We start from the raw sequence: 27,116 nt of genomic DNA, 5'->3' as shown, positions 1-27,116 counted from the left end.
TATATATAGGATAAAGCTAATCTTCCTTTAATATAAGCCTACTAAACTGCTAGTTACAATCTCTAAGTATAGGAGTAGTTCCTTTATATCTATAGGTGTTTTCTCTTTCTTCTAGTCTTATATAAACTAGTAGATCTTTTTAATATATACTATTTAGCTAAGCTACACTAGTCGCTTTATTCAATTGCAATAGACCTCTATTCCAAGGAACTAGTGTAGGTTATCGCCACCTATAAGTTTATAGCAAGCCCTTAAGCTATTGATCAGTTCTTCTATACGTTTATAGTCTCTCTTATAGTATATAAAGACAATGTCATCGATATAGAAGAAGATAATAATGCCTTTATTCGTTATAATACAAGGTTCCTAAGGCATTGCTCAAAAGCCTAGGTTCCCTAGCGTACTAGTAAGTGCTCTCTATTATAGAAAGGGAGACTACTATAAACTATATAAAGCCCTCTTTAACTTCAATACTATTCTAAGTTTATAGTAGCCCTAGGGCATCTATATAAAGATATCTTTGTCGATCTCTACGTTTATAAACGCGTTGACTATATCGAACTACTTTAGTTTAAGGTTAAATCGTACTATAGTTGTAAAGACTATTCTAAACAATTATATAGCTAGTGTTGCTATATAGTTCTCTTCTACTAAGGTCTTCTATTATTAATTACTATAAACAATAAGTCTCGCTTTATATTTAACGAGGTGCCCTATCTTATTAAACTTATAGATATATACCTATATATTCTCGAGGATCTAGTTGCCCTTAACTTAGTTGTTATAATGACTAACCTCCTCCTAGGATTGTTTAATCTTATAGCTATATAAGTAATTGCGTTCAACCTCTAGGAAAAGCTCTCCTAATAGATAGTCCTTAAGATCTATATACTATTTCGGCTTTAGTAATAGTTATAACTAGTAGATAGTATTTAGCTTATTCGCTTGCTTTAGCTAGGCGACCTTCTTATATATAAGCTTTCTTTCTTTTTCTTTCTATTTAGCTAGATAGGTTATCTTTCTAATTAAGCGCCTAGCTTCCGCCTTTAGGCCTAGCGTTCTTATATAGAAGGCTGCCTACTATAGTTCGAACTTATACTTAGAGTTAGTTCGAGGTGCGCTAAGGGCGCTCTCCCTCTATTTAAAAGGAGGTAGTAATAGTAAAAGTAATAAGCCAACGAAGGCTACCGCTATAAGTATAGCTAGTAGTATTAGTGGTAATATTAGGTATAAAAACTTAGAGAAGGTTCTAAAGGTATTGCCCTTTACTACAATAGTATCTAGGGCTTCCTTAGTAGTAGTGATCACTTCTACTTATTTAGTCTCTAATAGCGTGCCTATTGTTATAGTAGGCTCCTCTTCTTCTTCTTCTTCCTCCGCTATAGGCAACAGTTCGTCGTCGCTATTATAATTAGCATCATCTATATATCTAGCTTAAAGCCAGTGCTTCAGCTCTTTGAGGTCTACCTAGGCAAAGCTCTAAGCGATTTCCTACCTATTGCTAGAGAACACTTGTTTTTCGTTAAAGATAATATCATAGATATAAACCACCTAGTTAGTAGATAAGTTCTAGATACAATAGATGTTTAAGAAATTGTATCTAATAAAATACCTAACCTATACTCTTAGTCGGAGGCGCTCTAGGCGCTTCTACTTCTTTTTCGTAATATTTATTATTGTAAACGCCTTATAGCTATACACCTTTAAATAGCCTTAGTACAGCTTATACTCTAATACGTTGAGGCTATCTCTAGTAGCTAAAGAGCTATAAAAGCGCTTTAATAGTATTCTCTATTCGGTAGTCAAACGAGGTGTTCTACTATATAGATACACTGCTGCTCTAGTAATCTCTAGCTACAGTTGCTATAGCAACTATACGCTATTAGCTATCGCTCTAGCCTTCTCCTTAATTATACCCCCTAAGCGCTTAGCGCCGCTATTCTAGGCAAGGGTGTTAGGCGTAGAGGGCTCTATTTTAATACCTTGCTTATACGCCCAGTTAGTAATAATGCTCGCCTAGGTGAATTCGTTGTTATACTCTAGAACTTTGATCTACAATTTATATTATATTCTAAAGAACTATATAAAGTGTTTAATAGCTACTAAGATACTAGCCGCCTTATAGTCGTATAGATAGTAATCCTATATAAGATCTAAGTAACGGTCTATCGCTAAGAGTAGGTATTTGAAACCCTATTGGCCTTCCTTGTAAGGATAAAGGTCTAAGGCGATCTAATCGCCTAGGCCAAAGTTAAACGATCTTAGTATTCGGCTAAGGCAGCGTTTTAACTTGCTAAGGCTATAGCTATTACACTCAACAGTTGGGATGCCCTTAATTCAACCTCCTTTCAAATAGTTGACGAAGTGTTCTAGCGCTCTAGGGCCTATATAGCCAAGTGTCACAGCACATGCGTGAACCGCTATCGAGTAGGAGCTAGCATAGTTCTAAGACGGAGTGAGCACCTAGAACCTAGAAGCTTATATCTATGACGTGCGATATAACGTATTGAAATAGTGCAAAACCTCTACACCAACCTACCCCACCACACCTAGGACCAAGCGCGCAAGATAGCTCCTAAAGGAATGTAGTATCCCTCTAGACGGACGAAGATAGTGTATATCGAGTAGTAGGAAGGATGTCTCCTAAGAGGAAGACACGTAGCTTGGGTACGTCTAGTGGGATACAACAGAAAGATAAAAGACGATAAGAATGTGGTTAGAGCTTAATAGCTCAAATGCCTATCGTCTAGACAGAGATAGAACAACAAGAGGAGAGGCTCAATAGCCTTCCTAGAAGAAGGAGAACTACCGACGTAGTGTCAACGAACGTATATTGACAACTGCTTAATGTCTTGCTTGATGACGAAGAAGATGGACTTAGCCTACTTAAATATATATGATCAGAGGGCTAGACCCCCTAGCAACGAATATAACGTACTGAAACGAATAGAAAAACTAGGTCCCTATGTCTAGGTAGTCTATCACCCTAATTCAGTATATGCTTAGAGCCTAGGAACTGTAGCTAAAAGGGTAGGTAGTCGCCTACCGAGGCGGAGGAAGATTCCTAATCCTCTAAGGATTAGCCTCTAATTACAATAGGAGACGTATTTAGATAGTGTCGCCTTAGAAACTGCAATTACTTGCCCTAGTCACTACTATAGTACTATTGTACTTCTCTACCTTAAGGTATTTTACTAGTAGTACTCGAAGACTCCTATTATAGATTCTAATCCTTCTTCCTCTACTAGCTAAGATACTATCTATTTATAGTATTTCGACTTAGATACCTATATCTTTGTCCTACTTATTGCTATTAGTTACTGTTAATTTATCTACGAATCTAGTATAACTTTATAATTTTAAAATGAAGTCTCTTCCTAGCTTTCGCTACCTATCTCCTTTATCTCCTAATATCCTACTATAGGGAGAGACGCTCTCTATAAAGGACCTACTATAGAAGGTATAGGCCTATATTACTTAGCTTTAGGCTCTAAAAGAGCTTAAAGACTAGGAGTAGGAATTGCTTTAGTCGTTAAGAATAGACGAGCCGCCTAGTAAATGGAAAAGGAATAGTGCCGAATTAACCGACGATAGTAAAGACAAAGGGCAAAATCGCTAAGCTATTAAAGTTAAGAACATTATACTATTAGAAGAGAATGTTACCTTTTGAAAACACTAGATTTAGCTCTAAGATCTTTATTAAGCCTTTAAAGGTAACTTTAAACATTTTAAAACGGAAAAGAATCGAATCCTCTTCGCTATTAACAAAATAAAGTAAACGCTATATACCTATTAGTATAGCTACTATAACAATTTACTAAAAGAAGAACAAATAGTAGTAGAGTCGATATAGAGGGTCTTTAAAGACTAGACTACTTTATATATTAAAGACTTTGCTAATAGTTAGTTGGAAATCGCTAAGGCTATTAACTAGGCGAAGTAACGAAAGGGCTAGAGCCTTTTGAACTTTTATTAATACCTTGATTCCTTAGAGGCTTAAACTAAACGCTAAGACAATAAGAAACGAGCTCTCCTATTCTACTCTAAGTTATTGCTATAGATTTAGTTATATATCAACTAATATTTCTTTGAAAAACCTAAAACCTATAAAGCTATAGTTTAGCTAGCAACCTAGATCTAGAATATTAAATAGTATAACATTTGCTAGAGACCTTTGAAAGTCGATTGAAGATCTAGGCAGTTCTCTAATTGTAAATAGCAAGGTCGAAGGCAATTTATATATTAGGATCGTTATAGTCGGCCCTGCTCTAACGATATAGTAGGGAAGGAAAAGCGAAGCTATAACGACAAAGAGGTAAAGGATAGGAGTAACAATTTCTTTACCTATTAGACCTATAGTAAGATAGGTCACTTCTCCTACAACTACCCTAAGAAGCCTAAAGGTATAGGCAAGGTTAGAGGTATAAGACGTTAAGGCTATAGAGGTACTCGTTATACCCTAAGAACCAAGTGTAAAACGAGCCCTAGTTACTTATAAGACGATAGCGAAAAGGAGGGAAAAGCTTATACTTAGTAGTAGACCCTAGTACTACTAACGTACTCTTCCTATATAAGGACTAAGTTATAGAATACTTCTAAGCTACTACTACCCTATATACTAAGAAACCCTAGGAGATTATAGTAGATTTAGACACCTATACTAAGATTAATATAGTTAGCCTCGAGTTTATAAGGCGGTATCATCTTCCTATAGTAAAGCCCTCTTTACTATAAACTTATATAGTAGACGCTTAGGTATCCTAGTCGTATAGAGTATTCTCTATACCCCTAGAGCTATTAGATTGAAAAGGCGTAATATAGAGGCTCAACGTCTTCTATATAGCTATTGACCGCCCTTTGATCGAAGGAGGGTTAGCCGTTATTCTAAGGATATCTACAATAGTAGAAGAATATATCTTACTATTTCTAGTAGCTAAAGAATAGTAGTTTATACCTAAGACTACTAAAGTTTATTTTAAACGTCTAAAACAATTTACTAAAACGTTGTACTAAAAGCTCTGCGTTTACACTCTATTTATATACCCCGATATACTATAAGCTCTATTCCCTAAGGAGGAGGAGGACAAAGAGATATAGGCGAAACTGTCCTAAGGTAAGGACAAAATCCCTAAGGAGCTTTAAGACTTTATCGATGTCTTAGACTCTACTAAGGCCAATATTCTACCGCTATATCGTAAGACCGATTATACTATCGAGCTATTACTAGGTACAACACTACTAGTAGGGCTTATTTACCTATTAGCTCGAAAGGAGTTAAATATCTTTAAGGAATACCTTTATAAAAACTTAGCGAAAGGGTATATCTAAGAATCTTAGAGCCTAGCTACGAGCCTAGTTTTATTTATACTTAAAAAGGATAATACCCTCCAACTTTATAAGGATTATCGAGGGCTTAATAAAATTATAAGGAAGAACTGCTATCTATTGCCCTTAATCTTAGAGATCTTAAACTATATAATTGGTATTAAGTACTTTAGTAAGTTAGATGTTAAAGAGGCCTATTACCGAATCTATATTAAGGAGGGGGATTGTTATAGACCGGGCTGTACCTAGGCTAGGTATATAGGGCTGCGCCTAGGATCTGTAGCGGCCCTGGGACGGACCTATAGCGGGCCCGCTTTACGCCTAGAATAACGTTGGTCCGAACCTACTTCGCGAGCCTCTAAAAAACTCTATACACAAGGACCGTAGCCTATACTTCTCCTTTTTCCTTCTTTAAAGTAGTTAAATAGAATATTATACACTTATCTATAAACGCTATAAGGCTAGTATATTATAGTTCAACTACCTTTATATAAATAGAGTAGCTATTGCTTTTAGGCGTAGACGAGAATAGTACGCTAGGCGTTTCGACGTTGGTACTAAGTAGACTAAACGTCACTGTAAACAACCTAGGCGTCCTATAGGTCCTAGACTTAGATTAGGTCTACGAACATTTCTAACTCCTATAAAAGACGATTATATATTAGAATATAACTATTAAGGAATTTTATATAACCTAGATTACTATAGCTTAGACTATAAACGCCTTTATAGTAGCTAATGCCCTAGCTCTAACAACTAATGCTATATATAGCTCTAGCAGCTCCTTAGATATAGCGGAAGCGCCTCCCTATAGGACAACCCTTCGACGGTAAAAAGGAGCTCTTTACCGCCTAGAAGGCTACGATAGTATATATCCTAGTAGCGGACTAGGACTTTATTAGAGGCCTCTACGACTAATAGATATTTATTTAAGGGAACCTTAGCTAGGGAGTCTAGACCAAGGTCGTAGCCTTCTACAAATTAGGAGAACCTAGCTATAACTACGACTTAAAAGCGTTTCTTAAGTATCTTTTAATAGTCTATATAGACCCCTATAAATAGGTTATAGCCTTAACGGAGCTAGATATACTTTATTAAAGAGATAATAAGCTATTCTCCTCTTTTATTGTTTACTTTAAAGCGAAGCTATCGAAGGCTAGAGGACTTAATTAAAGCGACGAGGTACAACTTATTAGACTACAATAATACCTCTCCCTAAAGTTGAAGTATATTGTAGTAGGACGGAGGGTCCTATAGAACGACTATGCTATAGCTATTATAAGATACTATAAGATAATTATCGACCTAGAGGCCCTTTGTCTAGAGGAACAATACTAACGATCCTAGAGTAAGCGACCTAGGCCTAATATAAACGTAGAGAAGGATATAGATAGAGATATACCGATAACTAGGATTAATACAACCTATATTGCCCTAGCCTAGAGGGGAACTAATAAAGGTCGTAGAGGAAAGTAGTAGTAGAATAGAGGAAAATAAAGTGTAAACGCGCTATAGGCGAAGTAGGTAAACGACAAAGTATATATAGTACGTTAATAGGCTAGAGCCTATATCTATTGTAGGCGCTAGAGCTACTTTATAGCTATCTATCCCTTTGCCTTAGCTAAGAGACTAGCTTCTTAAGTCGATATTAACAAGTTAGAGGCTAAGGAATAGATAGAGGAGGACTCCCCTTCTAAAGAGAAAGAGAGAAAAGAGTAGCCCCTATATAAAGTCTTATATAGGGGCTAAAAGGACCTAGCTACTTATAGAACGAGTTTATAGAGATTAAAGAGAGAATAGATAAGCCCTCTTTTCTTATCTTTATTTTTCTAAACTCCTCTAGTTTTATAAATGTATAAGTAGATAATAGGTACTAGAGCTATAGAGCTATTAGTAAGAGAGTATATTAGAGGTTAGGGATTAAGTAGATAAGCTTACTAATTCCCTATACCCTAGGCGTTATAGTTAAGAGGATATAAATTATAAAGAAAATTATATATATCGCCTATATTATAATAGATATCGATAGGTAGATCAATATTATTATATTTTATATAGTCTTAGAGCTAGCCTATAACGTTATATTAGGGCTCCCTTAGATGAACTACTATAGAATTGTACTAGACCTAGCTAATAAGGTCCTTATTATCAATTTGTAAAGTGGCCTATAGATATATAAATACTCTTTATAGTGGAAAGAAACTAATACTACCTTAGTTATAGGTACAATGTTTATAAGTATAGCCTATAGGGTATAAAGGAAAAAGTCTAAAGGGGTATAAGATATATTCCTTGTTACTAGTATCTATAAGATAACTACTATATTAGGAGTAGCCGTCTCCTAGCCTAATATCGACCTAGACCCAAAGGTTGCTCTGCTAAAGGAGCTATATAACTTTGTTGACCTCTTCGATAAAGAGAAGACGAATAGCCTACCCCTTTATCAAAGGGAGGCCAACTATTATATCCGTCTTAAGATAAGCCTAGATAGAAAACCTCCTAAGCTTCTATAGGGACCTTTATACAATATACTAAGGGACTATCTCCTAGAGATTTAGAAGTAGGTTGTAGACCTATTAGATAAAGGATAGATCTAGGTAAACTCTTTATCGATAGTTGCTCTAATCCTTTTTATAAAGAAGCTAGGAGGAGGATAAAGGTTCTATATAGACTATCGAGCTTTAAATAAGATTATTAAATAAGACTGGTACCTACTTCCCTTAATTAAGGAGACTCTTTGGTCCCTAGCTAAGGCCAAATAGCTTACAAAGCTAGACGTTAGAGCTACGTTCTATTGTATTCGGATAGCTAAGGAGGATAAGCACCTTATAGCGTTTTATATAAGGTTTAGACTATTTAAGTAGCTAGTCTACCCCTTTAGGCTTATAGGTACTTCTATAACGTTTTAAAGATATATTAACAACGCCCTTGGTCTAACGCTAGAAGACTATATAATAGTATATCTTAACGACGTCTTAGTATACTTAAATAGAAGTCGAAAGGACTATATAAAAAAGGTATATAAGGTCCTCTAAAGACTAAGAAATATAGGCCTTAACCTAGACCTTAAGAAATATATATTCGTAGTAAAGAAAGTTAAGTATCTAGAGTATATCGTAGAAGCAGAGGTCTATATTTGTCTTGACCCTAAGAAGATCAAGGCTATTTATAAATAGGAGGCGCCCTATAAGGTCTAAGGAGTATAGAGTTTCCTAGGATTTACTAATTTCTATTATAACTTCATCTTCAACTTCTTTAAAAAGGTGGCCCTACTGATATACCTTATCTATAAGAATGTCCTATTCTACTAAGCAAAGAGGAATAGGAAGCCTTCGATATACTTAAGGCTACGTTTATATCAGAGCTAATCTTTGTTTAATAGGACCCTAAGAGGAAGATAGTTATAGAAGTAGACTATTCTAGTATAGCGCTTAGCGAATACTTATCTTAGTAGGGAGAGGATAGGGTTCTCTACCCTATAGCCTACTACTCTATAAAGCTAAGCTCTATTAAATATAACTATACTATCTACAATAAAGAGCTACTAGCTATTATTTCTTACCTTAAGGCCTAGTTGATAGAACTCTAGAGTATAGTAGCCCCCTTTACTATCTTAACCGACTATAAGAACCTTAAGTACTTTACCTAGCTATATCTAATTAGTAAACAATAGGCCTAATAGGTAGAGACGCTCTCCCTATTTAACTTTAAGCTAAAGTACTAGCTAAGATCCTAAGCTTTATACCCTAATACACTCTTTTAATGTAAATAGGACGAGCCTAAAGATAGCTAGTATATCGTCTAGCTACTCCTTCTAATCAAAGTATACTAGACTAGTATATAGGAGGAGGCTAGGTTACCTATAGGAAAGACGCTCTTTAAGAATAAGTAGCTCGCTGCCCTATAGGATAAGGATATTGTCGAAAATAAGCACTATATTCACTAGCTCTAAGCTATTTACAATAGAGCCTAGAAGTTTCTAAAAGAGGTGAATATAGCGTAGACCTAAATTATAGACTACTCCCTTAATACGTAAAGCGTACTCTAGTTCTATAGCCGTCTCTAGCTCCCTATATAGGAGCCCCTAACCACTATAATTATCTGGTAGATCTATAACTTAGCTATATCGAGATACCTAAGGTATAATAGACTATTTAAAATACTTTAGAGAGATTACTACTAGGACCTTATATCGTCTAATATAAAGCGGTTTGTTAGGAACTGTAATTAGTGCTATTAGAGCAAGATCTTTCAATAGCTATATCAAAGGCTTTTATAACCTTTGCCTATCTTTAATTGCTTCTAGAAGTAGATCTCTATTGACTTTATAACCGACCTCTCTATAAGGGATAAAGAGGCGTCTAGCTACTTTATAGTGATTATCGACCACTTCTCTAAGTATATATAGCTTAAGACAATATACTTAATAGGAGTAGAAGAGTATGCCCTTCGGTTCTATAACGTATAGTAGCGCTTCTATAGGTTCTCAATTTAAATTATAATCGATTATAGGTTAGACTAGCTAAGTAGGTTCTAGACTGTACTATATAAGGCGGTAGGGGTAGAGTAGCTCCTATCGACATTTTACTATCCTTAGACGGATAGAAGGATAGAGCAGGTTAATCAAGAGGTATAGGCGATCCTCTAGATCTTCGTTTCCTTTATATAGTACGACTAGCCTAAATATCTCTTAGCCTACTAGTTTATACTCAACAATAGGGACTTGTCTATAACCAGAGTAAGTCCGAACTACCTTCTCTATAGGTTTAATATAAGTCCTATACAACTTATTACAATCTCGACGATACTTATAGCCTCCTTAGAAGGCTATACTGCTAGGTTCCTCCGCTATCTAAAGGAGGGAATAGAGTAGACCTAAGTAGCTATTGTATATATATAGTAGTAGCAATAGACGAATATAAACTACTCTCGTCGCTTAGCTAAGCAGTTCTAAGTTAGGGACAAGGTATAGCTCTCCCTATATAATATAAAGACGAACCGCCCTAGTAAGAAGCTCGACTAGCTAAATGCTAAATATAAGGTGGTTGTAATACCTACTTCCCTAACGATAACGCTTAATATACTAAGTAGCCTATACTCGACCTTCTATATTAACCTAGTCGAGTAAGCAACCTCCAACCTACTCCCTTTATAGAAAGTTATAAATAAGCGACTAGACCCTATATAGGTTATATTAGAGGAGGGTATTCCCTAGTAAAAGTATAGGGTAGAGGCGATCCTTAAAGCTTAGAACATAAAGGGGAAAGGAAACAACTACGACGTATACGTTAAGTAGATAGATTATAATAAACTAATATAGAAGCCCTTAGAGAACTTCTTAGATACTACTACGCTTAACGAGTTTAAGTAGGAATAGGGAGACGTATAGTACAACGATAGGCCAATCCTATACAACTTATTACAATCTCGACGATGCTTATAGCCTCCCTAGAAGGCTATACTACTAGGTTCCTCCGCTATCTAAAGGAAAGAATAGAGTAGATTTAAATAGCTATTGTATATATATAGTAGTAGCAATAGGCGAATATAAACCACTCTCGTCGCTTAGCTAAGCAGTTCTAGGTTAGGGACAAGGTATAGCTCTCCCTATATAATATAAAGACGAACCGCCCTAGTAAGAAGCTCGACTAGCTAAATGCTAAGTACAAGGTAGTCGTAATGCCTACTCCCCTAATGATAACGCTCGATATACTAAGCGGCCTATACTCGACCTTCTATATTGACCTAGTAGAGCGAGCAGCCTCTAACCTACTCCCTTTGTAGAAAGTTATAGATAAGCGACTAGACCCTATATAGATTATATTAGAGGAGGGTATTCCCTAGTAAAAGTATAGGGTAGAGGCGATCTTTAAAGCTTAGAACGTAAAGGGGAGAGGAAACAACTACGACATATACATTAAGTAGATAGATTATAATAAACTAATATAGAAGCCCTTAGAGAACTTCTTAGATACTACTATGCTTAACGAGTTTGAGTAGGAATAGAGAGATGTATAGTACAACAATAGGCCAATGTCGAACTAAAGAAGGAAGGGGAAACGTTATATTTATATATAAACTACCTTATAAAGACTAATAACTTAGATAAATATAACTACTTGGACATAGGGAAACTACGATATATCTAAATCCAGTTATCCTCTTAAAACTAAATAGAATATAGCTATATATAAAAAGACAATAAGATATATAAATGGCGCTACCTACTCTAGCTCTATAACAGGTCCTATATCCGGTAGGTCCTCCTCTTTATCTTTAAACGAGTATATAGGTAGGGTAGGTATATACAAGGGTAGAATAGGCGTACAAAGGGTATAGGGCAGGGGCAATATATATGTTTAACGAGCGTATAAAACGTCCTCTATAGGGGAGGATAGGCGTCGTCTATAGTAAAAGTCGTAGAGGGACGTATATATATAGGGTGAATAGCGGGGGTAGGACCCCCAAGGGGTATAGACGGGTAAAGGGGAGGTAAATGTAATAATATACTTTGTAAAGTATAAATTCGTCTTAAGGACAGTTACTTAAGACTATACTATAGTATAAACAACCTTCGCGATACGCTAATTCTCCTATTAGAAGGAATTAAGATATTACACTATATATTCGACAAAGCGACTATAGTACTATATAGCGAGATTGTCCTAAGGGGCCTAGTATAGAACTAGGGCTCTTCGCTAACTTAGGGTCAAAGGTATAGGGGAGGTAACTAGGAGTACGTTAGAGGCAAAAGCGGAACGTACTAGGGATCAGTATATAAGGGCTATACTAATTGTACTATAGAAGCTATATATAAAAACGATAAATAGCGCTTTTAAAATAATATAGTAAGCTAGCTTAGTTTTAGTTTTCTTATAAGTAGGCTCTACAACGGCTTTATTGTCGATATAGAATTTGATTAGGCGTTTTAAGCTAGTATATAGAGAGAAGTTAATCGCCTAGAGTACTAAATCCTAGCGACATTTAGTATATAACTTAGTATATTCTATATAGCTCTGTCTACATCCTTAGACGTATTTAACGAAGTTACTATATATAAGCTGCTCAACATAGTTCAAATAGATGTCCCCTTCCTCTTTAGGAAGAGCATTATTCTTATTGTCTAAGTCGCTTTCAATAATATAGCCGCCAATAGCGTAGCAAAAGGAGTTGTTACAATTGTTATAGTTCTATCTAAGATACTGTTAGCTTCTAGCCTAGGGCTAAAGCAGGCCTAATAAGGGATAATATATATTGTGGTCTTGGTTATCGTCTCTTCTAAGACGACATCCCTCTCCGTTACTATTAAACGAAACAACTATAGTCAACATTTTAGAGGGTATAAACAAGAACGAAGTAAATAAGTTTTAAGAATATATCGCTATTATAAAGAGAATAGAAAGTTGCTATAGAGGTTAGAGCGAATAGACAAAATATATATAGGACGTATATATAAAGGAAGTAGTAGGAAGCTAAGCGTATTGAAATAGTATAAAACCTCTACACCAACCTACCCTACCACACCCAGGATCAGGCGCGCGAGATAGCTTCTAAAGGAATGTAGTGTACCTCTGGACGGATAAAGATAGTACATATCGAATAGTAGAAAGGATGTCTCCTAAGAGGAAGATACGTAGCTTAGGTACGTCTAGTGGGATATAGCAGAAAGACAAAAGACAATAAGAATGTGGTCAGAGCTCAATAGCTCGAATACCTACTGTCTAGACAGAGGTAGAACAACGAAAGGAGAGGCTCAATAGCCTTCCTAGAAGAAGGAGGACCACCAACGTAGTATCAACGAACGTATATTGACAACTGCTTGATGTCTTGCTTGATGATAAAGAAGATGGGCTTAGTCCACTTAAATATATATAATCAGAGGGCTAGACCCCCTAATAACGAATATAACGCTCTAAGACAAATAGAAAAGTAGAAAAACTAAGTCCCCCTATATCTAGGTAGTCTATTACCCTAATCTAGTATATAAAGAGAAAGAGTTGTAAGAATGAACTAGGTATATAGCAAGTCCTTATCAAGTTTATATTAAAGTTGAAGTAGTAGCGTCGTAGATATAGAACAGTCGTATAAGGAAACGACGAATATTGCTAATAGGGCGTAGAACAAACGTATAACGAAAATAGCGTAGGCGATATAGGCGTTGCCGTATATAAGAAGGTTGAGAAACGGGTATAAGATAGAGACGAGGTAGGAAGAGCCAATATATAGAGAGGATAGAAGATAGGAATACAAAGGAGTGATAGGGGTATACAATAGGAGCGAGAAGAAAATATAGGGCACGAAGTTCATAGAGGAGAAAGGGGTTTTAATAGTATAAAAGGGGGCTAGGTCGTATATAATTAGTAGATATGCCTAGTACAACGTAGTTGCGATATACGAATATACGACACAAGGAAGGGCTAATTAGCAACTTGCTAGGGCAATATAAACAAACAACTCAAGCCTAGACAGTAGGACGACCACGAGTAGCAAGGCCTTAGTAGGCAACTACGCTAAGCTACTTTAATAACGAGGTAGATACTATACAACCAAGTAGTAGGTACTAGCGTATATTACGACTAGCGCTATACTAGACCTAAACTATACTCGATATAGCGTTATATATACTCTAATTCAATTGCCCAACGGGGTAGGGGAGTATATTATAGACTAGGCTATACTTAGGCTAGGTATATAGGGCTATACCTAGGATCTATAGCAGCCCTAGGATAGACCTATAGCAGGCCCGCCTTATACTTAGAATAATGTCGGTCTAAACCTACTTCGCGAGCCTCTGAAAAACTCTATATATAGGGACTGTAGCCTGTACTTCTCCTTTTCCTTCTTTAAAGTAGTTGAATAGAACATCGTACGCTTATCTACAGACGCTATAAGGCTAGTACATTACAGGGACGAATAGAAGATAGCCTTTTATATCCAATATAGCCTATTTAAATACTTGGTTATACCCTTTAGGTTAACTAACGCTTTAGCAACCTTCCAAAGTTATATCTATTAGACACTAGGGCGACTTATAGACGATTTCTATATAGCTTTCCTTAATAACGTCCTAATCTTTTCAAAGGACTATAATATTTATATTTCCTATATTCGGCAAGTCCTTAAGAAGCTATAAGCTATACAATTATATTATAAGCTAAGTAAATATTAGTTTTATCAACGTAAAGTCGAGTTCCTTAGATACCTAGTAACTCCTAAAGGAATTACTATAGATTAAACTCGAATTTAAACTATTTAAGAATAGCTAGAGCCTACTATTTACTAGGACATTTAAGTCTTCTTTAGGTTCTACAATTTTTATTAGCGGTTTATCTCCTACTATTTAGAATTAGCGTTGCCTCTAATTGCCTTACTAAAGGGATTGGAAAAAAGGAGGAAACTAGGATCCCTCCAATTCGCTAGCGAAGAATAAACGGCTTTTAAACGACTTAAACGAGCTTTTATAGAAGTACCAACATTGTACTACTATAACCTATAGAGGAAGGTAACTATCGAGACTAATGCCTTTGACTTCGCTATAGGAGTAGTCCTGTTTTAAGAAGAAGACAATAGGATAAGACGATCTATAGCCTTTTAGTTAGCTAAGTTCTCTAGATTGCCTAAGAATTATAGGACATCTAATAAGGAAATAATAGCGATTATCGAAGCCTTTAAATATTAGTACTATTATATTAAAGGGAGTAACTTTCTAATTACTATCCTCTTTAACTACAATAATCTATAGAGCTTTATAAAGTAGATGTACCTAAATAAGCGCTAAGCTAGGTAGTATATATACTTTATAGAGTACAATTTTATTATTAAGCACTAGGTAGGTAAGCGAAACCTAGCCGATAGGCTATCGAGGAGACTTGACTATAAAGAAAGGTCGGCTTTAGAACGTATAGCGTAGTTGCCAACTCTATAGAACAAGATAGTTAGACTCTAGTAAGTGTTTACTAAAGAGAGGCTTCTATATATTTAATCTATTATATAGATAGGTATAGGATACTAGATGCCTAATAGTATAGAGAGCTAACTATATATTAGCCCCGAGATAGCTATAAAACGTTAGATAGTCACTACCTAGCTAGTAAAGTAGGGTATTTAAAAGCCCCTTAGTATAGACGAACTTAAAGAATTGTTTAGTTGGGAGCAAATTGTACCTAGAAAGGTCGTAGCTACTTATATATAAGGCGAAGCCCTATATAACTTAGTACCTTCTAAAACAATAAGAGAGTTGATCCTAGAGTTATAGAACTTAGATCCGATAACGTAAAGAATTAAAGACCATTTATAGACTCTATAGCGAAGAATTAACGTTACCTTTAAATAGAAATTAAGACTTGATAACGAGCTATTATATTAAGCTAAGCTTTATATCTCTACTAAAGAGGCTATAAAGCAAGAGCTCCTTAGGCAATATTATAATGATCCTCTAGTAGGATATTTTAGTTATAACCGAACTAAGGAGTTGGTATAACGGAAGTACTATTAGCTAGGTATCAATAGAGAAATAAACGAATACTACGATATCTACCTAATATATTAGTACTAGAAACTATCGAAGTATCGACCTTATAGTAACCTTCAATCACTACTAATACCAACGTAACCTTAGAGCGAGATCACTATAGATTTTATTATAGGTTTCCCTATAGTAGAACAACCAAATAGCGAAAAGGATATAATCCTAGTTATAGTCGACTAGTATACGAAGATAAGTCGATTCTTCCCTATCTCGACCTCTATTTATAGCTAAGAGTTAATAGAACTCCTCTATTAAGAGATTAAGCTTAAGTATAGAGTACTTTACGAATACCTTAGCAATCGAGGCTTAGTCTTTACCTCCTAATTATAAAACAATCTTTGCTACTTGAACCGAGTAAACTATAGACGTTCAATAGCATTTTACCCCTAAATCGATAGCTAGACCAAACGAATAAACTAAACCTTTATCCAATACCTCCGATATTTCACCTCTTTAAATCCTATCACTTAGGCAATACTCCTTTCTAAAGCTAAATTCGTTTATAACAATTTCGTTAATACAACTACTAGCGTTACCCCTTTTTAAGCACTTATAGGTTACAACTCTACGATTTCCTACTATATCGAGGACAATGCTCAATAGAGGAGGGTACTATACCCTAATGTAGTAGAACGGATTAAGAAGCTTAAGAAGTTGCATCGATAGCTAAAACAACACTAGGCCAACGCTATAGCGAGTTAGAAATAGTACTACAATGAAAAATATAAGCTAATAGAGTTCTAGAAGGGAGCCTTAGTCAAGTTGTCTACTTAGAACCTAAGACTTAAGATTAATAAGAAGCTAAAGCCCTAGTTCGTTAGGCTATTCTAAGTATTAGACTAAGTAGGGTCACTAGTATATCGGTTGGCCCTGCTATATAAGTATATAAAGCTATATAATATATTTCTAATAGCTCTGTTAGAGCCTTAGTATATATAAACTATAGCTAAAGAAACTTAGATACTAATACTAGACCTAGAGGATAATAAAGAATAGAAAGTCGAAGAAGTATAAGCTAAATAGCGAATCAAAGGTGAAACATTCTTTTAGGTAAAGTAGGTAGGTTGGCTATCAAAGTACAACTAATAGGTCTATAAAGACGATATAGCAAATATATAGTAGATAATCCACTAGTTTCGACAAATATATAAAGCTACTGCTAAAAGGAAGCGAAGGGAAGACGTTTAAAGCGTATTAAACAATATACAATATAGCGATATTAGGTTGGCTTAGTTGTAGCTAGAGACCAATATATATAAATTAATTTATATAGTTATATATAGATAAAACAGCTAGACCTTTTCTCTAAAACCCTGATTAAACTATAAGAGAACGCTAGGTTAACGACTTATAGAATAGGTAGACCTGCTCTATTAGGTCTAAGGCATTTTTATAATCGCTAATTTCATTGGCGAACAATAAGATTAACTCTTTAGCGAAATTATATTTCGCCTATATGTAGGTAAGATAGCCTATATCGTTAGGACGAAGGCGGCAAGCCCTCTTTAAATCCTATACTTCTAGCTTACGTTGATACTAAATCGCTATTAATATTCTTAGTAACCAACCCGAGGGATAGATAGGAGTGACCTACCGCTAATAAAGATATATTATCTAAGTGCTTAGGCTATAGAAAGAGGGAAACGTTGAGTTCTATATACTTAACAACTATAGCCTTAAAGGCTAATTGCTAGTCGGTTATAAAGCGTTTATTCAACGTAATACTATAAACGTAGCGGTATACCTCGTCTATAGCGTAGAAAGTGTTGACCAACTTCTTTGATAGGCGTACAATACTATAGCGAGTATCATCTAAAAGGGTGTACTCCTTATTGTCCTTCTAACCGTCGAAGGACTTCTAATCGGATAAAATTTGACTCTCTTTAGCTTTATAGAGGAGTTGTACAATATATAAACTAATTATTAAATTAATTAAATCTCTAGATATTATACTAATAGCTTAACTAGGTTAGTAGGTAAGCTATTATCTAACATTGGTCCTAAGCTACTTATTAATATATAAATATCCTTTCTCTTTATATATTAATCGCAACGACTCGACGACAACTTAGTAATACCGTATTTAGGAATAATAGGTATTAGCAAATTATATAGAAGGTTCTTATATATAGTATATAAACACTTAAGGCAAGGCGACTTTTCGTAAGCTAGAAGTATAAGAAACTCCTTTAAATCTATAACGAGTTGACAAAGAATAGGTAGTAGAGACGAGATAAAGGAAAACAACGATATATAGGTAGTAATAAAGATAGGAATATAAGGCGAGAAGGTAGAGAGAAGGAGGGCGCTATAACTAATAGATTGATAATATATAAAGAAAAGAAAATACAAAGTATAAAGCGTAGCTACTATAATACGAATTTAAAGTAGGGTATAAGTAGTCTATATACAATAGTAAAATATAAATTATTATAAAAAGGGCAAAGCGCGCTATATATATTGCCCTAGCAACTAGTCTAACTCTATAAAGATACTCTACTAAATCCTAGATAAAGCTCGTAATTAGGTAGACAACCCATTACCCTTTGCACCGTTGGTTAGCGAGTCTATATAGGTAGACGGACCTTTTTTAGAGATTAGGCAATATAGTACGCTATCGACTACGAAGTCTAAACCTAAAGATAGGTTCTATAGAGGGGAGGACAAACTGTTATAGTATATATATAAACTGCTATCGAGTAGGAGCTAGTACAGTTCTAAGACAGAGTAAGCACCTAGAACCTAGAAGCTTATATCTATAATGTATAATATAACGTATATATTTGGAGCCTAGGAATCGTAGCTAAAAGGGTAGGTAGTCGCCTACCGAGGCGGAGGAAGATTCCTAATCCTCTAAGGATCAGCCTCTAATTACAATAGGAGACGTATTTAGACAGTGTCACCTTAGAAACTGCAATTACTCGCCCTGGTCACTACTATAGTACTGTTGTACTTCTCTGCCTTAAGGTATCTCACCAGTAGCACTCGAAGACTCCTGTTACACTAAGGCGCAAGTGCTATATTATAGTATCTGCTATGCTCTCTACACGCCTTACAAAGCGTTTAAGCTTCTATATTCTAATCGCAAAGGCTATAGGCGTATAGTCCTCTAGCATATACTTAAGGACATATTGTTGGAAAAGCTTGGTAGTATATCTAAGGAGGGAGTGATCGTACTGTCTAAGAGGGTATTTTAATACGCTTTATAAGCTGTTGTCCTACTAGATCCCTTGCTAGTTGAGTTGTTCTAGCGATACAATGTTATAAACAAAAGTTGGGTAGTATACAACGTTATATAATGTAATAATCGCGATACCTTTGTTGTTCTATAGTTTAACATCTATCTTGCTATATCCCTTGATCTAAATAGGGTATTCGCCTACCTAGATATAGTCGTTAGGTACTACTAGTTTAAAAGGCCTTTTAAACCTACTAAGGTAATTAGCGATATAAATAGTTGACCTTAAATCTAGGATCACCGAGTTGATTAAAGGATATAATTCTCCTACTTAGTATATTGCTTAGATCGCTATAAAGCTTACTAAGTATTTGCCTATAGCTCGCTATACGTATCTACAAGCTATTCGATAGCTAAATAGAGCGATATTGTTTAGTCTACTTAGAGGAGTAGCGTTGTTGTTCAATCTATTCAAGGCTATATTTGGCTCCTAGGCGGCCTAGTTGGCATTACGCCCCTTAATCTAGTATTTAAAAGCAACGCTAGGCTCCTAGGCGGCCTAGTTGGCACTACGCCTATTAGTATAGTGTTTAATGCCTAGGCTAGTATTATACCTATTGGTATAATCTTGATCCTAGTGTTCAATGCCTATATTTTATACCTATTAGTGTAATGCTACTTAGTTCAATAGCTATAGTGCCTTCGAAGGTTATACTATCTAAACTACGGCTAGTCAATGTAATTTATCGCCTCTATTGCTTTTAGCGTTGTAGTTGATTATAGTCCTAGATCTCTTTATATAGAGCCTATTCGCTTTAGCTTATAGAAATAAATCGCTCTTTAAATTCGCTTCTATACACGCCTTAACATAAGGTCTTGCCTCCTATCCCTCTAGTATATTCTCTAAATATAGATAGTAATATAGCTCAGTTATATAGAAATGGTTATAGGTATAGCACTAAGGTATATCTAGAGACTATATTGTAGGAATAGTAGATGTAGAAGCTGTACTAAGCTTCTGTTTGGCCTATAATCTTCCGCCTTTAGCGCCCTCCTTACGGGGGCCCTAATAGGCATAGTCACCCTATTGTTCTTAGTAGTCAGTAGTATTGTTTTCTTTCTCCTAGACTCTATATATTGCAAAGGAGCCTTTGCTAATATAGCTAAGAGCTTTCTCAAAGAACAGTTCAACGCCTTTATAGACTACAACGGCGATATCTCTAAACCTAAGCTTCTTAATCTAGTCTATCTAGTTTGTCTAGTAGTACGAAACGAATATTAGGATAGGGTTTATAAGGGCCTATATTAGTTCAGTGAACTAGATGCCTAGATCCTTAGCTTTAATAAGCCCTTAGGTAGTCGATTTATCTATTAAGTTCTTCTACTTAACGATCTACCTCTCAAACTCAATAGCCCTTATATATATATTCCTAGGGTGCTTAAGCGTATCGAGGTAGGTTCGGAGGTATATTCGAAGCTCGAGTTTAGTTTCTATAGTAGGTTCTATAATCTTCTTAAGGTTATAATACTATATTCGAAGGGAGTAGCCCTTCGAGAAGTATATAGTATAGTAGTTCGCTAATACGGTAGTAGTTATAAAGTGCTTTATCTAATTAAGCCGTTGGCACTAGAGCTTATACTTCTAGTTATAGTTATTATACTCTTTATAGATCATTGCGACGAACGTAGTAAAGTTGCTTCTAAGCTCCTTCTTAAGGGCCCTATATACCTCCTAGTAGGCTACGTTGAACGACTTAACAATAGATAAAGATCGGTAGTACTGTCTATCGTCAAAGTAGCTATCGTCGCTATAATCGTAGTAGCTAGGCGTAGTAACGGATTAGTAGTCTTCGTTACAAAGTAGTTGATCGCCTTAATCGCTAACTTCTATACTAGAAGTACGATTATAGGCTTTGTCGTAAAGTTCATTTTAGGGATCGTTGCAAGGTATACTATAAGCTACGATACGAGCTATATAGCGGGCCTTGGTATCCTTGGTGTCCTTCAGTTCTATAATGTAGGCTTAGAGCTTCTGATTAATACGCTCCTAGGCTATATCGTAGGCGTCAACGCTCTCTAAGGCGGGGCGGAGGCGATCCTCCTTATCCTCAAAGTAGTCTATAAGTTTATAGTATATAGCCTTGTTGACGAACTAGCGATGCTAGGGCACCTAGTTATTAGGGCTCGCTAAGATAATGTCAACCTTCGTATTGGCCTTCGAAGATATAGTAGCTATTCTAATAATCGTTTTTAGGGGTATTGCTAAGGGATTTTATTAGTCGTTGTATATAGAGCTATATAGTATTGTTTAATGGGTTTTCGAAGTAAATAAGACTCTTAATTAATAAAGCTACTATGTAGGATAGAAGCAATGAAGCTATTACGAAGTGCCTGATATATAGAGATGGTGATCAATGATGGTGTTGCTTATTATATTGATCAAAGTGTATGTAGAAGAGGGCTACTCTAGGTATCCAGATCTGTAGCTCTAGTAGATCCTAATTACGGTAGTACGGCCTGTGGGTGCCGAGCCCCCGGTATTGAGGCCCAGGTTCTGACACGTACTCTGTTGGCCACACTAAGGGACGGCAAAGCACGTTTGAGCTTGGGTATGTATGGAATACATTGGCACCCCTGTTGTCCGAACTAAGTAGTCTCAGCGACCCAGGGAGAACATGGTTGTATCATAGCAGTTTTACAAGATGCCAAGGCTTCCTGTGTACACTCTATGTGCATTGGACGGGATGTGGGCCATGCATAACTAGCAGTGAACACCTCTATCCTCATCTCGGGGATTGCCCTGTAGCTGCTGATTCAAGCTCCGAGCTGGCCCGGCGGGACCGGAAGAACCGGGCTAGCGGTTGGGGCTGTGCCGGGACCTGAACACGCGGGTTGCGAATTCCAAACAACCGAGGGGGCGACGCACGAATCGCGTCGGACCTGTGGTCGCATCACAATCAAAACAGCCCGGGCGAGGATGCAACCCTGTCAACGCGCTGCATGGCAATTCGAGAACACTGCCTCGCGACAGCGCCTAGCCCGCGGATATGACGCGGCATTTCATGTCAGCAATATTGGACGACGTCGTATTGGAGGATACCTGAGTCGGTGAGGGGGCATGACCGGTGTGTCAAGGCAGCTCTGTGTGTCCGTGGAGCGTTTGTCTCTAACAGATTGTTACCGCCTCGACTTGTATATAATAGTAAAGGACCGAGAGCCTGCCTACCCCATCACTCTCCGTTGGCTACAACTATCAAACCTCGGTCCAGAAACCTTCTCAGCATCATTACCGCAACATGAAGCTCTCGATCCTCCTGACCCTGGCATCAGGCCAACTGGCTTTGAGTTCGCCGGACTGGTCCAGTCCCGAGTTCTGGAGCTGGCATCCTCCTGCTCCAGGCGATGGTGGGTTGTGATCCTGGTGTACCAAGCTCCTTCGGCTTATGCTAACCATTCTCCTCATCCGAAAGATCGGCGCGGGCCCTGTCCGATGCTGAACACATTGGCCAACCACGGCTTTCTGCCACACAACGGGCGCAACATCACCAAGGAGATCACGGTGAATGCTCTCAACTCCGCCCTGAACGTTAATAAGACGCTCGGCGAGCTCCTGTTCAACTTCGCGGTAACCACCAACCCCCAGCCCAACGCGACCTTCTTCGACCTCGACCATCTCAGCCGCCACAACATTCTGGAGCACGACGCCAGCTTGAGGTGAGTGCTCCTGCTCTTGGGTCACGCGCCGACAGGCCGAAAACCGCCTTCATACTGATGTTCAAATCCACACTGCAGCCGCGCGGACTACTACTTCGGTCACGACGACCACACGTTCAACCAAACTGTCTTCGACCAGACCAAGTCCTACTGGAAGACCCCCATCATCGACGTCCAGCAGGCGGCCAACGCCCGCCTGGCGCGCGTGCTGACCTCCAACGCGACCAACCCCACCTTCGTGCTCTCCCAGATCGGCGAGGCGTTCAGCTTCGGCGAGACGGCCGCGTACATCCTCGCGCTGGGCGACCGCGTGTCCGGGACGGTGCCCCGGCAGTGGGTCGAGTATCTCTTCGGTTAGTTTGCTGCTGGCTGCTTGATCTGCGTCGTTGTCTTGGCAGTGCTTGTGTCTGACAGTGGATTCCAAATTTTGCCAGAGAACGAACGCCTGCCGCTGGAACTTGGCTGGCGGCGGGCGAAGGAGGTCATTTCAAACTCGGACCTCGACCAACTGACGAACCGGGTTATCAACGCCACTGGGGCGCTGGCAAACATCACGCGAAAGATTAAGGTGCGGGACTTCCACGCCGGGAGGTTTCCGGGGGAGTGAAGCAGTTAAACTTCGCGTACTTCGCCGCCGGGTTAGCAAAGCCGGCTGAGAAGCGGTGGCTGTTTGATGTCTCGACCTTGCCATGGACGTGGCTGGCTTGTTCGGAAAGGAGGCGAGTCTGGGGGCTCATGCTTCGCAGCCCTAGCGACGGCCTGAACCACCAACTTGTGCATTATCGGCGTCCTCCACCCTGTGCTCCAAGATGCCCTCCGCATCAATACAGTACAGAGTCGGTTGACCTAGCCATCCATGGACCATCCGCAACCCCAGCCCTGTTCCATCGTTTAGAGAGACGGCCGTTTCGGACCGTACACCCTGGCTTCCCATACCGTACTAGGTGACCGCACCCACGCAAAACTCTCCCTCGATTCCACAGTCGGGTTCTATGGCTCTCTGGCCCCATGGCTCTCTGGCATTGGAACTGGCTGAATTATTCAAAAACTACCTCATAGAGACGGATTCCTATTGATTTCTTCCGTTTATCCTGACATTGAAAGATCTCTATACAACGAAATCCTTTTCCTATATGCTTAGTGCGAGCTTGACTGGGTTGGATCTCAATTCTGCTCAGTTGCGATGCTATATATGCGATTTGTTTGGTTTGGTTGGAGACACTGGATTGCGAGACAGTAAGTGGTGAGCAGGCGGGCGGACCGAGCCGCCATGCCGACGACCGGGCCGAGCCAGTCCAGGCCGAGCCATCGCCGGGAAGCAATCCGACAGAGCCAGGTCCATCACCCCCACCCGCCGTTGGAGTGGTCGCTGCTCTTGTCATCAGGTTCGCTACTTGGCGATGATGATTTCTCCATGCATCATGGCCACACTAGAATCCTCCCTCGCAGCCCAATGCTCCCAAGCCTCCGCCATTTCGTCGAGATCGGCTTCGGTGACAAGACCCGACTTCACGGCGACCTCGCGAACCTGACCACTTCGCACCTGATCTGCCATAGCATTGGCTGAATAGCGAAGTTAGAATCGTCCAGTTACTGCAAGGCAGAAAATTCGCCTTTCACAAAACGTACCCCATATCTCCTTATGCTCTGCCGTGTCAAACCACCAAGTTCCAAAGCTGAAGTTTATCTTGCTCCTGGGCACGCCGATCTTCAGGGCCCACGGGAGGAGCTGGCGTCCGGCATTCGATCCACCGCCCCCTTTGCCGCGGGCATTCATAGCCGTGGCGATGAGCTTATGAAACTTCTCGAGGCCAGGGGTGACGGGCCACACGACCTCTGAGTCGAGGTCGCCCTCGCGCGCGACGACGATGCCGCCGGGCTTGGTGACGCGAAGCATCTCGGCGAGTACGTCCCAGGGACGGGCGGTGTGGGCGAGGACCTGGTGGGTATGGACGACGTCGAATTCTGCGTCGGCGAACGGGAGCTTGTAGGCGTCGGCCTCGAGCACCTCGACCTGGTCGGCGAGGCCCTCGCGCGCCGCCACGTTCTTCGCGTGCTGCACTTTCGCGGGGTCCACGTCCACGCCCACCACGCGGCCCTGCGGCCCGATCGTCTTGGCGAAGCTTGCCGTCACGCTTCCGCAGCCGCAGCCGACGTCAAGCACCTTCAGCGTCGGGTTCAGCTCCCGCAGCGCATGCAACTTGGGAAGGAAGTAGGCACCGCTGTTCTCAAGGGTACGCATCTCGTGTAGCACCGAGCACGGTGTGGCCCCCGGGGATTGCGCAGAGATCGCTTGCTCCATTGTACATGCGGTGATTGTTGGCGCGACTCGGATTTTACCACAGTGTCGTTGCTGGTTCTGCCGCTCTAACTAGTAGTAGTAAATTATGCAGCGGGATATTGTGGACGACAAACAGAATGACTGATGGCAGATGCTGAGAGTGTGAGAAGCAGCTGAGAGCTGCAGGGTCCTCTTCTATATAACCGTTAATGCATCCCGTATGAAGAGGAGGGTCCGGTCAGCTCAACCATATCCTCCGTTCTTCAGGAATGCATCCTTTAGGATTTAAACTTTGAAGGTGGAGAAGCTCTTCCTGTGATCCTGCGGTTTCGAGCAAGACTTCAACCCCCTGTCATTACAGCTGCAAAGTCATGTTTTCGCTCCACAAAATACGCCCACCCCCCTGCAATGTCCCCGGCTAGAACCGAGCAGGGGTTCTAACTTACCTCTCACAACTAAGGTCAAGGTAGATACCTGGTTGCCAGGCAGCGTCACTTTGGTAGTGTACTTCCTGTCACGTCAGGGGTAAGGGGCTCAGAGCTTGGCACAGCGCACTGGCCATGGCTTCCCCACTCCTGGATATATATATACCACGCTCTGTTCAGTCTTTAGCTCTCCTTTGTACTAGAACAACGTACTCTCTTTGCATTCCGATACTCTACTACAATCCTACCATTGTATCTACACCTTGTAGCTCGCTATAACGTGTCAATTATAAGCCTAGGCGCTCTATAATTGTATATAGCTAGTAACCTATAGTAAGCTCTCTCTCTCTCTCCTTTTCTTATGCTTTATACCTTAGTATAACGACTATTAAGAGCAATTTAATTATTATGCTCTAGTCCTATATAGATTAGACTAAATAGTTTATAGAGCTTAAGCTTATAGCTATAAGTAATAGTATCTAGGACGAATATAATCTAGATATTCCTAACAAGCCTTAGGATAAATAACTAAAAGTTCCTTTAGAGGATAAAGTAGTCGAAGAGCTTTATAAGAAATACACTAAGGAATTAGGTATCCTTATAGGCTAAGCCTTAGCTTCTATTAAATAAGAGGTTACTACTAAGCTCAAAGCTATATATAAGGAATACTTTATATTTATAGTTATCTAGAAGAATAGGATAAAGTTATATTCGTTTATCCTCTAATAGATTATATACTCTATTTACTAACCTTTATTTAATACTATATATATTGTTATTTCGAATATTAGACTTAGTAGTCTCTAAGCTCTTATTTATAAGCTTTAGAAATAGTTTATACCTTCTAATGCTCTTATTAAAGATTTAGCTATTCGACAATATATAATAGTATTGTAAAAGGTATATAGAGTAGGTATTAACCTATATAAGTAGTACTACTCTTAGAACAAAGTGTACCTATATATAAAGAGCTTCAATATCCCTAAAGTAGTTAGACCTAGAGTATCTAAACACCTTATTAAGGTAGTCGATTACTAGATCGCCCTAGACTAGGCTTGTTACTAGCTCTCTAAGATTAAGGCACTTAAGGCCTAGAGGTACCTAATTCCTACTCTTAAAGAGCTAGGCGCTCGCCTTGGTATTCAAATCGATAATATCGCTACTAAGGGGCTTAGCTATAGTATATTTACCTCTTTAGGAATAGCTTAAGGCAATAGTTCTATAGATAGTATAGGCTTTTATAGCTTAAAGCTCTACTTATACCTTTGCAAAGCTAATAGTAAATATAGGTAGAAGCTAGTAGAGTATTAGTTTCTCTAGATAGTAATTACTAAGGTAGAGAAGGGCTACTATAAGCTCTTAGAAGTATAGATTACTAAGATTAGAAAGCGCTTTAACGAACTAAAGTAGAATTCCCTTTAGGAAAGCCTCTAAAAGCGGTATAGCTCTAGCTTTATAGAGTAAAGGAACTCTAGGTTAGCTTCTTCTAATAAGATTATCTATACTATTATTGACTTAAACCTCCTAGGCAAAGGAGTTTACTACCTATTTATATTCTCGACTACTATTACCTACTAGCTCTCTTAGAGTACTCTCTTTAACAACTATACTACTCTATATATTGTTAACGACAAGAAGCTCCTAGTTCCTAGTACCTTTATACTA

At 38.7% G+C, this 27,116-nt stretch overlaps 4 protein-coding genes across 4 annotated transcripts; 3 read left to right on the top strand and 1 right to left on the bottom strand.

The window, feature by feature from the left end:
* Positions 1 to 5,142: 5,142 nt before the first annotated feature.
* THITE_2015448 (uncharacterized protein) lies at positions 5,143 to 5,532 on the top strand (the record flags this gene model as incomplete). Its single annotated transcript, XM_003654532.1, is given in 3 exon segments — positions 5,143 to 5,318; positions 5,330 to 5,355; positions 5,411 to 5,532. Coding segments are annotated over 3 exon segments (324 nt in total), but the record flags the coding sequence as incomplete, so codon positions are not given.
* Positions 5,533 to 8,264: 2,732 nt separating this feature from the next.
* On the top strand, positions 8,265 to 8,501 carry THITE_2050392 (uncharacterized protein; the record flags this gene model as incomplete). The annotated part of the gene is made up of 2 exons (XM_003654531.1): positions 8,265 to 8,351; positions 8,397 to 8,501. Coding segments are annotated over 2 exons (192 nt in total), but the record flags the coding sequence as incomplete, so codon positions are not given.
* A 13,826-nt stretch (positions 8,502 to 22,327) lies between these two features.
* On the top strand, positions 22,328 to 23,352 carry THITE_125074 (uncharacterized protein; the record flags this gene model as incomplete). Its single annotated transcript, XM_003654530.1, has 4 exons — positions 22,328 to 22,389; positions 22,431 to 22,745; positions 22,824 to 23,098; positions 23,180 to 23,352. The coding sequence occupies 4 exons, from the start codon at positions 22,328 to 22,330 to the stop codon at positions 23,350 to 23,352; spliced, it is 825 nt and encodes a 274-aa protein (XP_003654578.1).
* Positions 23,353 to 23,843: 491 nt separating this feature from the next.
* THITE_2117688 (uncharacterized protein) lies at positions 23,844 to 25,320 on the bottom strand. Its single transcript, XM_003654529.1, has 2 exons — positions 24,375 to 25,320; positions 23,844 to 24,308 (listed from the first exon to the last, which is right to left on the bottom strand). The coding sequence occupies exons 1-2, from the start codon at positions 25,045 to 25,047 to the stop codon at positions 24,136 to 24,138; spliced, it is 846 nt and encodes a 281-aa protein (XP_003654577.1). The 5' UTR covers positions 25,048 to 25,320; the 3' UTR covers positions 23,844 to 24,135.
* Between the last annotated feature and the right edge of the window lie 1,796 nt (positions 25,321 to 27,116).

Source organism: Thermothielavioides terrestris, chromosome 3 (genome assembly GCF_000226115.1).
Source record: "Thermothielavioides terrestris NRRL 8126 chromosome 3, complete sequence".
NCBI classification, from domain to species: Eukaryota; Fungi; Ascomycota; class Sordariomycetes; order Sordariales; family Chaetomiaceae; genus Thermothielavioides; species Thermothielavioides terrestris.
Note: the sequence above shows the minus strand (reverse complement) of the source record. Positions and strands in the feature narration are given on the sequence as shown.

Coding starts and splice junctions, on each gene's coding strand:
- THITE_2117688 (XM_003654529.1), bottom strand. CDS start 25,047: ATGGAGCAAGCGATCTCTGCGCAATCCCCGGGGGCCACACCGTGCTCG. Junction 24,309..24,374: donor AGAGCATAAGGAGATATGGG/GTACGTTTTGTG, acceptor TTCGCTATTCAG/CCAATGCTATGGCAGATCAG.